Source organism: Pelecanus crispus, chromosome 3 (assembly GCF_030463565.1).
Source record: "Pelecanus crispus isolate bPelCri1 chromosome 3, bPelCri1.pri, whole genome shotgun sequence".
NCBI classification, from domain to species: domain Eukaryota; kingdom Metazoa; phylum Chordata; class Aves; order Pelecaniformes; family Pelecanidae; genus Pelecanus; species Pelecanus crispus.
Window position 1 is genome coordinate 20917111 of NC_134645.1, and position 12544 is coordinate 20929654.

Here is a 12544-nt window from a genome sequence, read left to right on the forward strand (position 1 = left end):
TACAGTTCTAATTTTGCAATATCATGGTGTATTTATCACATAGCTATCTGTTGTTCAGGGATTAGAATAGGAGTGTCTCGCTCAGGTCATTTCTGCAAACTTGCAAAGGTGGAAAAATTAGTGCACTAATCCATTCTAGATGATCCGTTCTGTGATGACTTGAATTGTAAGCTACTTTGACTAGTTCTTTACTAGATGTTTCTAGTCTACTAGAAGTCAACCTCAATGGGGGCGAATGGGGAAAAGGGAAAGAAAATGTTCTTTTAAAACTTCCTCTAGTCAGCTCTATGCTATATTCTTTACAAATTGCATCAAACTGCCTACTGCATACTTGAAGTAGTTGCAAGACATCAAGAATAACTCTCACTGTAATTGGGTTTTTTGTTAGTTTGCCAGTTTTGCTGCCAGCTCTACTAGATGAGAGAGGCAGAAAGCAAGGAAGTTCTGAGTCATATTACCTGACACAACATTTCTTTTCAGTATATTGAGAACTCTGTATATTTTTCAGTATGACTGAATACTTTTATGAACTATAAAAATGATATACTATATGAAATGTCAAGATTCAGGAATGAGTTACCTCTGAAAATGTCATGGGATTAAAATATGCTTGCTCATACTGTTGCTGCACATTCTTATATATATTTTGTAGTTTGATCTTGTGTTGGTTGGGGGTTTTTTTGATGCTTACTATTTTGTCACTGACTTTCCTGTTTCTATGTGTTTACTCAGTTGTGTGTGATAATTGCATGTATCAACATTATGCTGATGGCTGCATTCAGCCATTGCTAGTTTTCTTGTTTAGCTTTGAAGTTCTTTAGGTGTCTTTCAGGTTTTATCAGTATGGATGAGCGTGCCTGAAAAGTAAATGGAAGCATAATTAAAATCTAACTCTTGGTCCCCAGTTGCCTTTTTATCCTGCTGTGACTCTCTGATTTGAATTTACTGCATCTGGGTGGAGATAACGTAGGGTTCAAATTCCTGGTTTTTATTACAATAAAACTAGGGTTAGCAGGGGTTAGCTCCTCTGTACTGCTTTCCACTGTTCGATATGTTCTCTTACTTATACTGGTAGTAGCTGCATAGGAATCAGGTACGATTTATGCCGGTTGAAATTTAGCTGCATGGAGTATTCTTAGCAGATAGTGTGTTTTTCAGGAGGTGGCCACTATGTGTTGATATCCTCATATCTGATTTTACCGTCTAATTTTAAATTGGGATTCACAGACCATAGCAGTAGGATTTACTTCATGTAGCTAGCACTAAAAATATGCTGTAAGAATCTCCTTGAAACATATGACTCATCTGCCAAGAGAAATAGTGCTAGAGCAATATTTATGCTCTTTTTTTCCCCAGTCAGTTCAAGAGCAATAAATATAGTTAAAGCAAGACTAGAAAATATTGTTTTGACTAGAGACAAGAACAAATAGAAACCTTTTTTCCCAGCTTTCTTCCACATTGGGAGAATTGGGAATGGAGTCCAAAACTTGTGATTTCTTCTGCATAATCAGTTTCAATCAAAGATATGGCTGTCACCCTCAGATTTTGAGAAACTTCTGATCTGACTCCAAAGCGGTCTCTGCCTTTTGTCCAGGATTTCTTTTCATTTCAATGTCAATATTTTAGTAACGCACTTAGGCGAAAGAAACTAAGACTTGATAAACCCAGTAGTGAACCTAAGTGACAGAACAAATAACTGATGAGTTACAGATCAAATCCCAGAGATGAATGAGACTTTAAGATTTGTACTGCTGGATAGTGTGACTGTAAGGACAGAAAGAGGTCTGAAGTAATCAGAAACTCGATAAAGACCGTCAGCCCTGCTGTAAGGTTATTGTTTTCTGAAATGAGCTGCATCTTGCAGAGTCGGGCCAGAATGGGCTGCCTCGGTCAGTGGCTCTGTGGTAGAAGCCCTGTGGTACACGACACACCCTGTCTAGCTTGAATCCTTTTCTCTGAAGTGGATTAATGTGCAACATCCATACTGAGCATTAAGATGGTGGTTTTGGCCTAATGCTTATCATGCATTCTGCTGTCAGTCCTCTCTTCAGTAGCATGTCCTAACAAAATCCAGATCCAATTAAAATCTCTGAAGAACAGCCTCTCTTTGTAAAGACAACACATTCTAAGGGTAACAAGTGACATTTCCTGCCTTTTCTCCTCTCATCAGCTTTGAAGTAAATAACATAACATTAAAAGATTTTGATATAAAGCGGTATAAATGAGTATATAAGCAGTATGAATAAGTATATAAAGAAGAAATATATATTTCAAGGGCAGGGAATCTTTCAGCTGATGCCTCATATAGATGAAATAGGCTGTATGATAGTTCTGTTTTGAAGTAGGCCGCTCATATTTTTACTAAAATTTTTAGGAACATCTTGTGGCATTTTCTTAACACTAGCAGAAAGCTTATTACATATACAAAAAGGCTGGTGTTGATCTTTCCATATTATATCGTTGTCATTCCCATAGGTCTCATTTGTTGTACAGTGCCATTTATATACCCAGCAGCAACTCTGAATATAGAAACATTGGAAGTAATTTATTTCTGATTTCTGTGTCCTAGAACCCTGCTGGCATTAGGCTGCCATGTTGGAATTGCTGATGAACATGCTGAAGAAAAAGTAAAAAAAATGAAACTGCCAAAGAAGTAAGTTGAAATTCAGATGCATCTTTTTGTGAGGCAGTGTGAGTGAAGTTGTCATATCTACCTGACACAAAAGCTTTATGCTATTATGAAAACCAAAAGCAACAGACATCATTTGAATGTAATTACCTCATCTGCTCTACTTTCTAATAAATTTTTCAGCCTTGTTTTGTATATTCTTGTCTGTCGTCTTAACCCTTTGCTTTATCATTTCTGCCATCCTGTTGTAACAATGAAGATTGTAAAATGCTAAGTATAAGCTTCTATTTATGTCAGTCCTACAGAATTTTGGTGTCACAGCCACACTGGTTACAATTGGGGAAAATCACATTTTTAACTGACAGTTGTGCCAGAATTTTACCTTTTCTAATGCAGCATCACTCCACAGAAGAGCTTTTTTCGGACCATTTTGAACAACTACCTGAAGTGTACTGCAAACACAACTTTTGCTGATGGAATTTTTCTTTCTATCAGAAGTTTTTTCCTGGTATAACTTTAGGTTTTTGAATAAAGCATCCTTCAGTAACGTTTTATTTTAAAATACCTCCCTGAAATATTCAAAGTCTTTATTTTAATAAATTCTAAATACTTAGTGTTTCTATGGGTTTAAAAAAAGTCTACATGAAATGGGAAAGGAAAAAAGAATTGTCAGAATGAAAAGAAAAAAGTTTTTTTAAAAAAATTCAATATGTTTAATTTTCTCTTCTAAAGCAACTCATGTAGACTGGTGAAAATCTTTAATCAAGAGAGCAGAGTATGGACTAAGATCACTTGAAAACATATCTACTGCTTTTTCCATAACTTTAGGTGGTAGCACAAATAAAAATTCCATAATGCTTGTTATAAATCAGTGGCAGATCAATATGGTAGTGATAATGTGCTGTTGAAACAGTTAAATTTTCAGCTTGAAAATTATTCCATATTACTTTACCTACTTCATAAAAAAATCTGTTAGTATAAGGCCAGCAGAGAGCAAGATAAGACCAGTAAGACACCGAAGAGCAGACGACTGAGCATGAGCTGGGATTTTAGCTACCTGTTTCAACTAGTAATATCAGTCTGCAACTAAAGACAATTCTCCAGCATGAATTTGCACACGCAACATGCTTTTGTTATTTTCCTTAGTATCCATTGATACTTATCCTTGACGAGTATTCATCTGCATCCCGAAATAAGGTATACACATCCTCTATGACAAATCATGAGCAACCTTTGAGACCCCTGCTTCTCTGACCCTGCTCTTATATCAAAACAGCTGTGGCTATCGTAGCACTTGTGCAGGGGAGCATGACAGGAAAGAACGCCAGCCTGACAAACATGTTAATTCTGTATCATTCACTATTTCCATTACTGACTGGTTCTCCTCATCTCGCTGAAGCTACTTCACAGCTACCTGAGGAGATGTAAGTGTGAGGGCAGTTAGCTAGCGCACGGGAGGTTAGCAGCACAACTGACAACTGCTTCCTTAATTCTAGAATGGAAATTTGCCAATTGGTAACTATATGAATGGTTGGTTTTGGATTGACATTCTTGAATTGCTGTTTTCGGACAAACTTTTTTTTTTTATGTGGCAATTTTGGAAGATGGTCCAACCTCAAGTTTATAAACGATAATCTCCCTTAAAAACTGCTTGTTTTCAATTATTGTTTTCAACCAATAATTTGTTTAAATGGGTTTTAGAATAGTTATCACAGAAGAGAATTAATTAAGATTTGTAAAGTATTTGAATATTTTAGAATATAAATTGGGATAAATACTGTTTCTTTTTCTGGATTTCTCTTTGTCAGTCCAAATAAAGAAAATAAATACAAGAAAATGCCAAAGTTATTTAGAAAATAATTAGACAATTATTTAAACTAGCCATTCTTTAAACACCCCAGCACATATAATTTCAATGAGAGAATGATGTTTATTTTCCACAGACCCCTTTCGTTATGACCAAAATAGCTCTTTTTTTTTTTTTTGTCAGTATGCTTGAGGAGAAGTACTCGGGATATTCAGGGCATGTCCACCAGCTCCAGCCTGGTCTCTCCTGGGGCCGCAGGGAAGCACCAGCTCTGGCATCTGGAGCGCCTCTGCACACTCCCCCCTTCTCTGGCCTTGGTTTCTGCAAGGCTGTTTTTCACACTTTTTTCCTCATTCCTCTGCCTGTGCAGTGTTTTGCCCTTTCTTAAAAATGTTTTCCCCAGCGTGGCTGAGGGGCTCAGCTGTGCCCTGTGGCGGGTCCCTTTTGGAGCCGGCTGTGTCCCGCATGGGGCAGCCCCAGCCTCTCCTCACAGAGGCCGCCCCGCAGCTCCCCCCAGCACCTGGGCATAGACACCCAGTACAGCCCCTGTCTGTCTGCCCCCTGCTTTGCTCTTCCTTCTCCCCTTCCCCTGCACGTTCCCTCATCAGCTGAGGTAAGGGAACCAACATCCACCACCATGGTGATGCCGCATAGTGTTGTAGGTTTTGGCTGTAGATTTAGTAAGTCCTGATGTGCTGCATCCATCACCATATGCATTATGTCCTTTATTGAAGAAGGTTTGGTCATAAGTAAAGTGGGAGGTGACTATAATTAATTTGATGGGAACAACTTCATAAAAGTAAACAACACTTCGTTCTTAGGAGCACTAAAAATAGGAAGCTGTCTCTCTGTTCTGAAGTCATGCTTAAATTTTAAACATTTGCTCCTATGATTTGAAGGATAGTTAAGGTATGAAGTATTATATAGACAAACTTTTATTAGATGGACTTCATATGTGACCTTGAGTAAGCCATTTCATCTGCTCTGTCTCTCACGTCCCTGTATGTAATAGGAAGAATGTATTTTCTTGCTTCAGTTGGAGGTAGGTAGAATTTAATAAGTATTGTGAAGTGCTCAGAGGTAACAATAATAGTGTTCATATAAGTATTTAGATAAGCAACATCTTAATCTACTACTTTAAATACGTGAAAGTACTGAAATACTTCAAAAACATTTTTAGTTAAGACCATTTTGGGTAGCTTTCATTATCAGCTACTTCATCCCATCAAGTTGCAATTAGCTTGAAACAAAATCAAATGTCAGTGCGTTATTATTCTTTATGTTCAAAGACAGATTCTTTATATAGGTATATTGCATACATGTCACTTTGTTCCTTTGAGGTTTCCATTATTTTTTTCTTACTAAAAAGTAACTGCAAGTTGTGTGTGTTTTGACAGCTACCAGTTGTTGAGTGGATATAAGCCTGCTCCCATGGATCTGAGTTTTATCAAACTGACCCCCTCTCAAGAAGCTATGGTGGATAAACTAGCAGAGAATGCTCACAATGTGTGGGCAAGGGACCGTATAAGGCAAGGCTGGACATATGGTATCCAGCAGGTAAGTGCTAACTTCAGTCACTTGAAAAAGCATTTATCTATTGAGATATTTCACAGTTAAATGGGAATAATGGGGATACAAAAGCAGGAAGAAGCAGCTAATGACTGCAAGTCTGTCAGTCAAATAAAGCAAAAATACATAATTAAAGCAATCCTGCTAAATATTCTAGCAGTACGAGACTCTTCTTTTACAAGCAGTATTAAAAAATTGATGGTGTATTCTAGTGTGCTATCTAGATCTCAGGGTGAGAAAATTGCATGCAGGAAGCTAATATGCTCTAGTATTTTAGGAAATGTAAACATTGACTTTCAGTAGGGGAATCATTTAAATGTTTGCAGTCCTGGGAATTCAATAATTTTGTTTATCCAGGAAAATCAGAATGTAAACTTCTAGTAATCACTAATTGTTGTATTTCTGGCAGAGGCCATGTTCAACTGAGAATAGTTAAGTCAGTCTCTAAGTTCCAGTCCTACTTCAGTGGTTTTGTTTCAGTGAATAGGAATGCTACGTGGTAGGTATCACAATGTTTTACAAGGGAGGGGAGTAAAAATTAAGCATGGTGGATTGTTAACAGCAAAACTCAGGGTCTCTGTTTTCTTTTAAAAAAAAGTCAGTCGGGTATACAGTCAGCCTGATCTGTTATTTTTCAAGACAGCTACTATGTCAATTTTCCCTTAGGAGTCATATTTTCTATTCTTTTTGTGATTATTTGTGAATTTTATATAGAGAAAGGTGTCTTCGCATCTGTTAATAAATGTATGGTAGCATATCACAGTGAAATTTTAGGAAAATTCACCCCCTGTGAAAAAAAATGAGTTTTCATGGGTTTGCGCTGAGCATTATTTTTGCAAATATGAGAAACAGCTGGTTTGTAGGTACACACTCTTTCCTGCCTACAAACACTGTTTCTGTTTTTGACAAAAATTCAAATTATACATTTCAGTTCAGCACATTTCAAATTTTGTTTTTCTACAAGACCAAAATTCATTATATTTGCAAAGCTTTTGTATTAAAAAAAAAAAAATCTGTTTTTATATATATTAAGTTAGGCACTTAATCACCTCATCACATACTGACAAAATACATTTAAGTGATAAAATATATGCCGCATAGCATTTCAGCATTGTCCATTATAGTATCTTACTATAAAGCTCTCATTTTGGTACTTTGTAAACTTTTCTTGTGTTTGCAGACTGGAGTGTATGTAATAGCCCCTATTAGGTAGACACTGAAGATAATTCACTGTTGGTGCAACTCCCCTGCTTAGAACAGGATTAAATTTTCCCCTAATACTGCATCTTTGAGTAAGAGAAGGTGGCCCTTTGAAGTACTGTTAACATTTCTGGTAGAATATTAATAATGAGAAGTGTGAAGAGACAGGAGGACTCTGTGATCTACTTGTTGAGCAGCTGTCTGTATTTTATCTATGGACTTTTAAAATACTGTCCTGAGGGCCAGCCTTGGAACTCAGGCCTCCCATAGACATCCCTTCCTAATAAAAGCCCTGCTCGCTGGATGACAAAGCTCAACATGCAAATTAAATCTGCATTTACTTATTACAATTTATAGTCTGGTGTGAGAAAACTTGTGAAAGATAGAGGTATAGTTTTGAACCCCTTAGTCGTGTAACTATGGAACTGTGCATTACCCATTTCCCATGAGTGTTTTAAAAATTGACACCTATATCCTCAAAGATACCTAACTGGACAAATAGGAATTAGGTATCTAAATCCATGTTGATGGCCAAGGATAGGTTGTTATATAAAGAGGTTATCACTATCACTTAGACTTGCTAAGTTTTAAAATAAAATGGTGGCTCCTAGTTAGGTTATATGAGATGTTTTAAGCAGCCAGTGTGAATCAGGCTCTGATTTTGACTACCAGGTTGTGCTCTGAAAGAGACTTAGAGAAATGCTTCTGCTCTAAATCTTGACTGGGCTTAGGTATATATGATCAGTATTGAACTGTTCGTCCTTACCAAGACAAAGGCAATTATGGGCATGCAAAGAAGAACCTGGAGAATTTGAAAGCAAAAAGCTTAAGTGCCTATGAAGCTGATCACATTTGGAGTCGGAAAGCCACTTAATCAGGGTTTTGCAGTCGTGGGTGCTTCTGCTTTAAACATCCAAATATTTTGTTGTGTGTGATTCATTCAAACTGACTGAAGACTTTTGTGTGTTGAGTGGAGCACAGTTGTTGAAAATGCAACGCAATGGTGCAGTGAACAGCGTCATAGTTATGCTTTCAACAGAGGATGGTTGTTAAAGATCATCAAGAACTCAGGAATATTTATGACCTTCAGGAGACAGATCAACAAGATCAGCAGTATACTTTACTCTTATTCTCGACAGACAAATTACAGTAGTCTCATGTACGGTTAAACAGGTAGATATGTCCTTGAAAACTTTCTCACCAATAGCTTGTCCTGTAGAAGCTGCCATGCTTGGGATGTTGATGTTGATTTCCTCTTAATTCAATTCTTTTTCTCTTTTCAAAAAATTAAGTCTATTTTCTTCCGGAGTGAAGACAGACAACTGAGTTCCAAGAGTACTTACAATGTGCAGAGAACAAATATCATTCATTAAAAGTCAAAAGAAGAGAGCAGAATAGCAAGGTGCTCCTTTCTGGGTGCAGTGCAAAGATGCTTCTCATTTAGCTAACATACATATCACATGGCAAGCCGCTAGCTCTTGTGCACGCTGCTATGTGCTTCTGCTTGACTCCAACAATGGGTTTGTTTCATGGGCTACATTTTGTCATCCCATCATATTACTGTGACATGTTACAGTATTGTAATAAAGTGACATGATGTTATGCTGTATACTACTATAAACAGATCTTGCAGAGCTCTGAAATAGTTTCCTAAGGGAAAGAAGCTTACAGATGTTTGAAAATAGATGAACTAATCACTGGGAAATATGTTATAAACAGCAATTGTGCTGTGGCTGTAGGACAGATTAGATGATCTAGTAGGTCTGTTCCATCATGAGTGTTTCATCATTTTGGGATTATATAACATGAAAAAATTAAAGGGATACTGTCAAGTAGTTCGTGTATAAACATTTTTTTTTTTCCCTGTTATAATCTGGTGGGAAAAATGCGTTCCACGTTCCAGATTTTTTTCTTCTTCTAAATCCACCACTGCTTGTCAGGACTTTTTCTTAACAAGAGATAGCTGCTCTTCATGCATGACTATACACGGTATTTTTGTTCTGCTGCTGCAGAGCCAACCAGCCAGCCAGCAGAGGGAGCACAAGTTAACTAATAAATCCTGTTCCCAGAACTGTGCTGACAGCTGTGATGACACTGATCACAAACAAGTAAGTATTTTTTAGTAGGACAGACTCACAGTAGCTTATTGCTCCATGAAAGGAGCAGAAGGAACAAAACAGGTAGGAAAAATACGTATTTCTGCTCAAAAGAATGTATTAAATAACAAGGGTAAGTGAAAAAGCAAGCACAAAATCAGTATGAAAATACTTGACAGTGTCCCTTTAAGGGAGAACATGGTTGCCTGCAGGTTGGTCTTCTCTGAACTGGAGGAATGGTAAATGATCAAAGACAGATAAACGAGATAGATCCAGGCAAAGGAGCAATATAGCCTTGGTGTAAGTCAATTAAAATAATCACATTTGTGCTGTGAGAGAGGGCATTTATTTATTTATTTATTTACATGCATAGATTTTGACATTATGTCCTATCATAATTACCTGAGGTGATTGTTTGGGTGTTTTTAAGGAATTTTTCTTAACAAGCTGATTGAAAAATAGCATTCTAGTATAAAAGGATGCGTTTGTGACTAAATCTTCACAACCAAATGGAAAATATTCAGAACTCACAGAAGTTTATCCATGAACTTACAATATTGGTTGACGTTCATAAAACTGTGATGTACAGGAGAATCCCAACTTTTCTATAAGTAAGGAAAAGACAGAGAGGGAGAGAAAAGAGTCAAGCTTAGAGATCACAAAGCAAATGAAAATAATTTCAAGTACATTAACCACCCCCTCCCCCTTCCTGAATACATGACTTCTAGGTCTCCCCACTGATTGTGGGGGTCACAGCCAAAGATTCTGACTTTTATATTTTGCTTATATGCATTATCACATCTGCAGATAGCTTAGACAAAGGGTGTCTTGCTTTTTCTTCATGTTGTATTGTATGTTGTGGCTAAAGAACCTAACAATCAGAAACCTCATTTATATTGAGAAAAAAATATTTTAAAACGCCACAGGTTTAACCATTGGTTATAAAAATCAGTAACCTAAAAAGTTCTTCCCACTGTGTGAAGAACATCTTAAAAAAGATGCTCTGCACTTCCTGTCCTAGGATAATTAGTCAGAACTATGAAGCAATTATCAAGTCTGATTTCTCTTTGGCCCAAAATGCAAGACAGTTTGGTCTTTTTAAGTCAGGATCTTACTGTTTTTCAGATTTTTGTAGAAAGCATATGAAATCACTATTCGATCAGGAATTCGTCTTCTCAGACTGCCTAGTGCTGCAATGCAAGAGAGGCACTGTTTGGAAATTCAGACTGAGGAAATATGGACGTATGGGAAAAACCACAAGTTGAAAGTTTATTTTGTCATTAAATATATATAAAAAGGCATCTTTTCCTTGTAAAGAAAGGAGTTACCTCACTTTCACATTTTATATTATTTATACTGATATATTTGTTCCTTCTGTTTATAGTCAGGGCACATTTTGCCAGACATTCTGCATGGGTATGGTAGTCCTCAGTGAAGATAGTAGAAGCTGTACACATATTTCTAAGGGTACACATACTTTGAAGGACATAACTCAGCTGCTAGTATGCCAGGTTAGGAACACAGCTTGCACTTTGGGTATTTGGGTATTTGTTAAAGTTGCCAAGGATATGGCTTTGTGAGGACTTCATTGTGCTTTCCAGTTCTGATGACTCTGGAATCTTGAAATGGCTGACTTAGTAAATATCAATTTAGAATTATATTTTTCCTTTTTCCCCTATGAAATAATTTTTGATGGTTTACGGTTAAACATGAGCTGCCATGGTAAATGCAGAAAAGCTAGACCTCTGGATAACAAGATACGAAATGTATGGTGCAGGTAAATGATCCTGTTCACGGTACATACGCTGCACCCTCACACAGTGGCTCACTGAGCTGGGTTGCTGACAGCATTGCTGGCAAGCTCAGCAGTAGCATTTGTTGTGGCGGTTGCTCAGAAGTCTTTGTGGAAGTGCAAGATCCACAGACATGGCAGCAAGCAGAATCAATTCACAGCTGTGGAAGGAGTGTTTTCTAATGGTGCAAATGAAGCTAGGAAAACAGCAGCACATCTGTCTCACTGAGTATGTGCTGAAATATATTTGCTTTGTGTCATTTAACAGCCTTGGTTATGAGAACAAAATCATTTCAGTACCACACAGAATATGTATCTGTACACCTCTAACACTTTAAATCACAAAACTTATGATCCCATTAAATTATTATAATGTCTTTCCTGTATTCTTTCTAGTCTGTGTTTTCATTTTTCAGTCTTTTCCTGACTTTTTTTGATAGGCACTTATTTATGTATGTTTCTGGTGTCTTTTTGTTCCTTTTAGTCTAGTGATCTGTGCTGTTCCTGAACTTCTCAGAGCTTTGGGAAGGCCCAGGAGTGCACAGGTTTGCGGTATCACATTTATAGCTCTGAAAACTATATTATTCTTTATCATTTCAGATCTCTTTTAGAGCTTTATATGAGGCTTTCTTTTTTGTTACTGAATAACTTCTGAAGAGTACAACTTTATTACACACGCGATCTCTTAATAGCTTTATCTTTTAGGGCTGCTTATAGAATTTGACTATGGTTTTCCTTGCTGCTGTAGACAGTACGGACACTCCTCTTGTTTCGTTCTTACTCTTACATGACATCTGCCTATGCAAGTTGCAAGACCAGTTGCTAGGTCCAGTGTGCTAGATCAGTTACCTACGTATCACATACTCACTGAAAGAATGAATGCAGTTCTGCACCTCTCAGGTCCCAGTGTGTTTCCTCTGTGAACTATTTTGCAGCAGGGTTCATTACCTGTAATGGAAATTTTAAAAGGCTTGTTGATATTTGTTGGGGGGTGTGTGTTCAGGTATTTTTTTGGTAGTTCTCTTCTGTTACTTTTAAGAGCTATATTCAGTTAGTGCCATTGTTGACCAATTATTGCCTATTTCAAATCCATTCATAGTCTACAAATAACTATGTGTGCTGATTCAAATAATTCTTTGTCTATCATTTGCTGTATATAGCAAAATCTGTAGTGTACACTCTATAAAGTAATACTGACTTTTTAAGGTCAGTGTTACATCAGTCAAGTTTAACATTATTTATCATTACTTCCTTCCATTTATAGTCAGGGCATGTTCTGCCAAGCATTCCAACTTTTCATGGTTGCAATGCTTTCTTTTACTTAAGTAACTCCAAATTAAGTTCTAAATGACTAATGTAATGTTTGTGTTACATTAAAGGAAGACAAAGTTCTGTAATAAAATATATAGGCTTTTTTTTTTTTCTGTGGTACGATAGGTTCTGATTTCAAA

The 12544-nt window shown here is 37.0% G+C and overlaps 1 protein-coding gene across 1 annotated transcript in view; it reads left to right on the top strand.

The window, feature by feature from the left end:
* The window catches only part of RYR2 (ryanodine receptor 2), a 456789-nt gene that overhangs the window by 266613 nt on the left and 177632 nt on the right, over nt 1-12544 (top strand). The window contains exons 25-26 of the mRNA XM_075706907.1: nt 2570-2653; nt 5834-5993. Of these exons, the coding sequence (XP_075563022.1) occupies nt 2570-2653; nt 5834-5993 (244 nt within the window). The remainder of the gene's footprint in view (nt 1-2569; nt 2654-5833; nt 5994-12544) is intronic.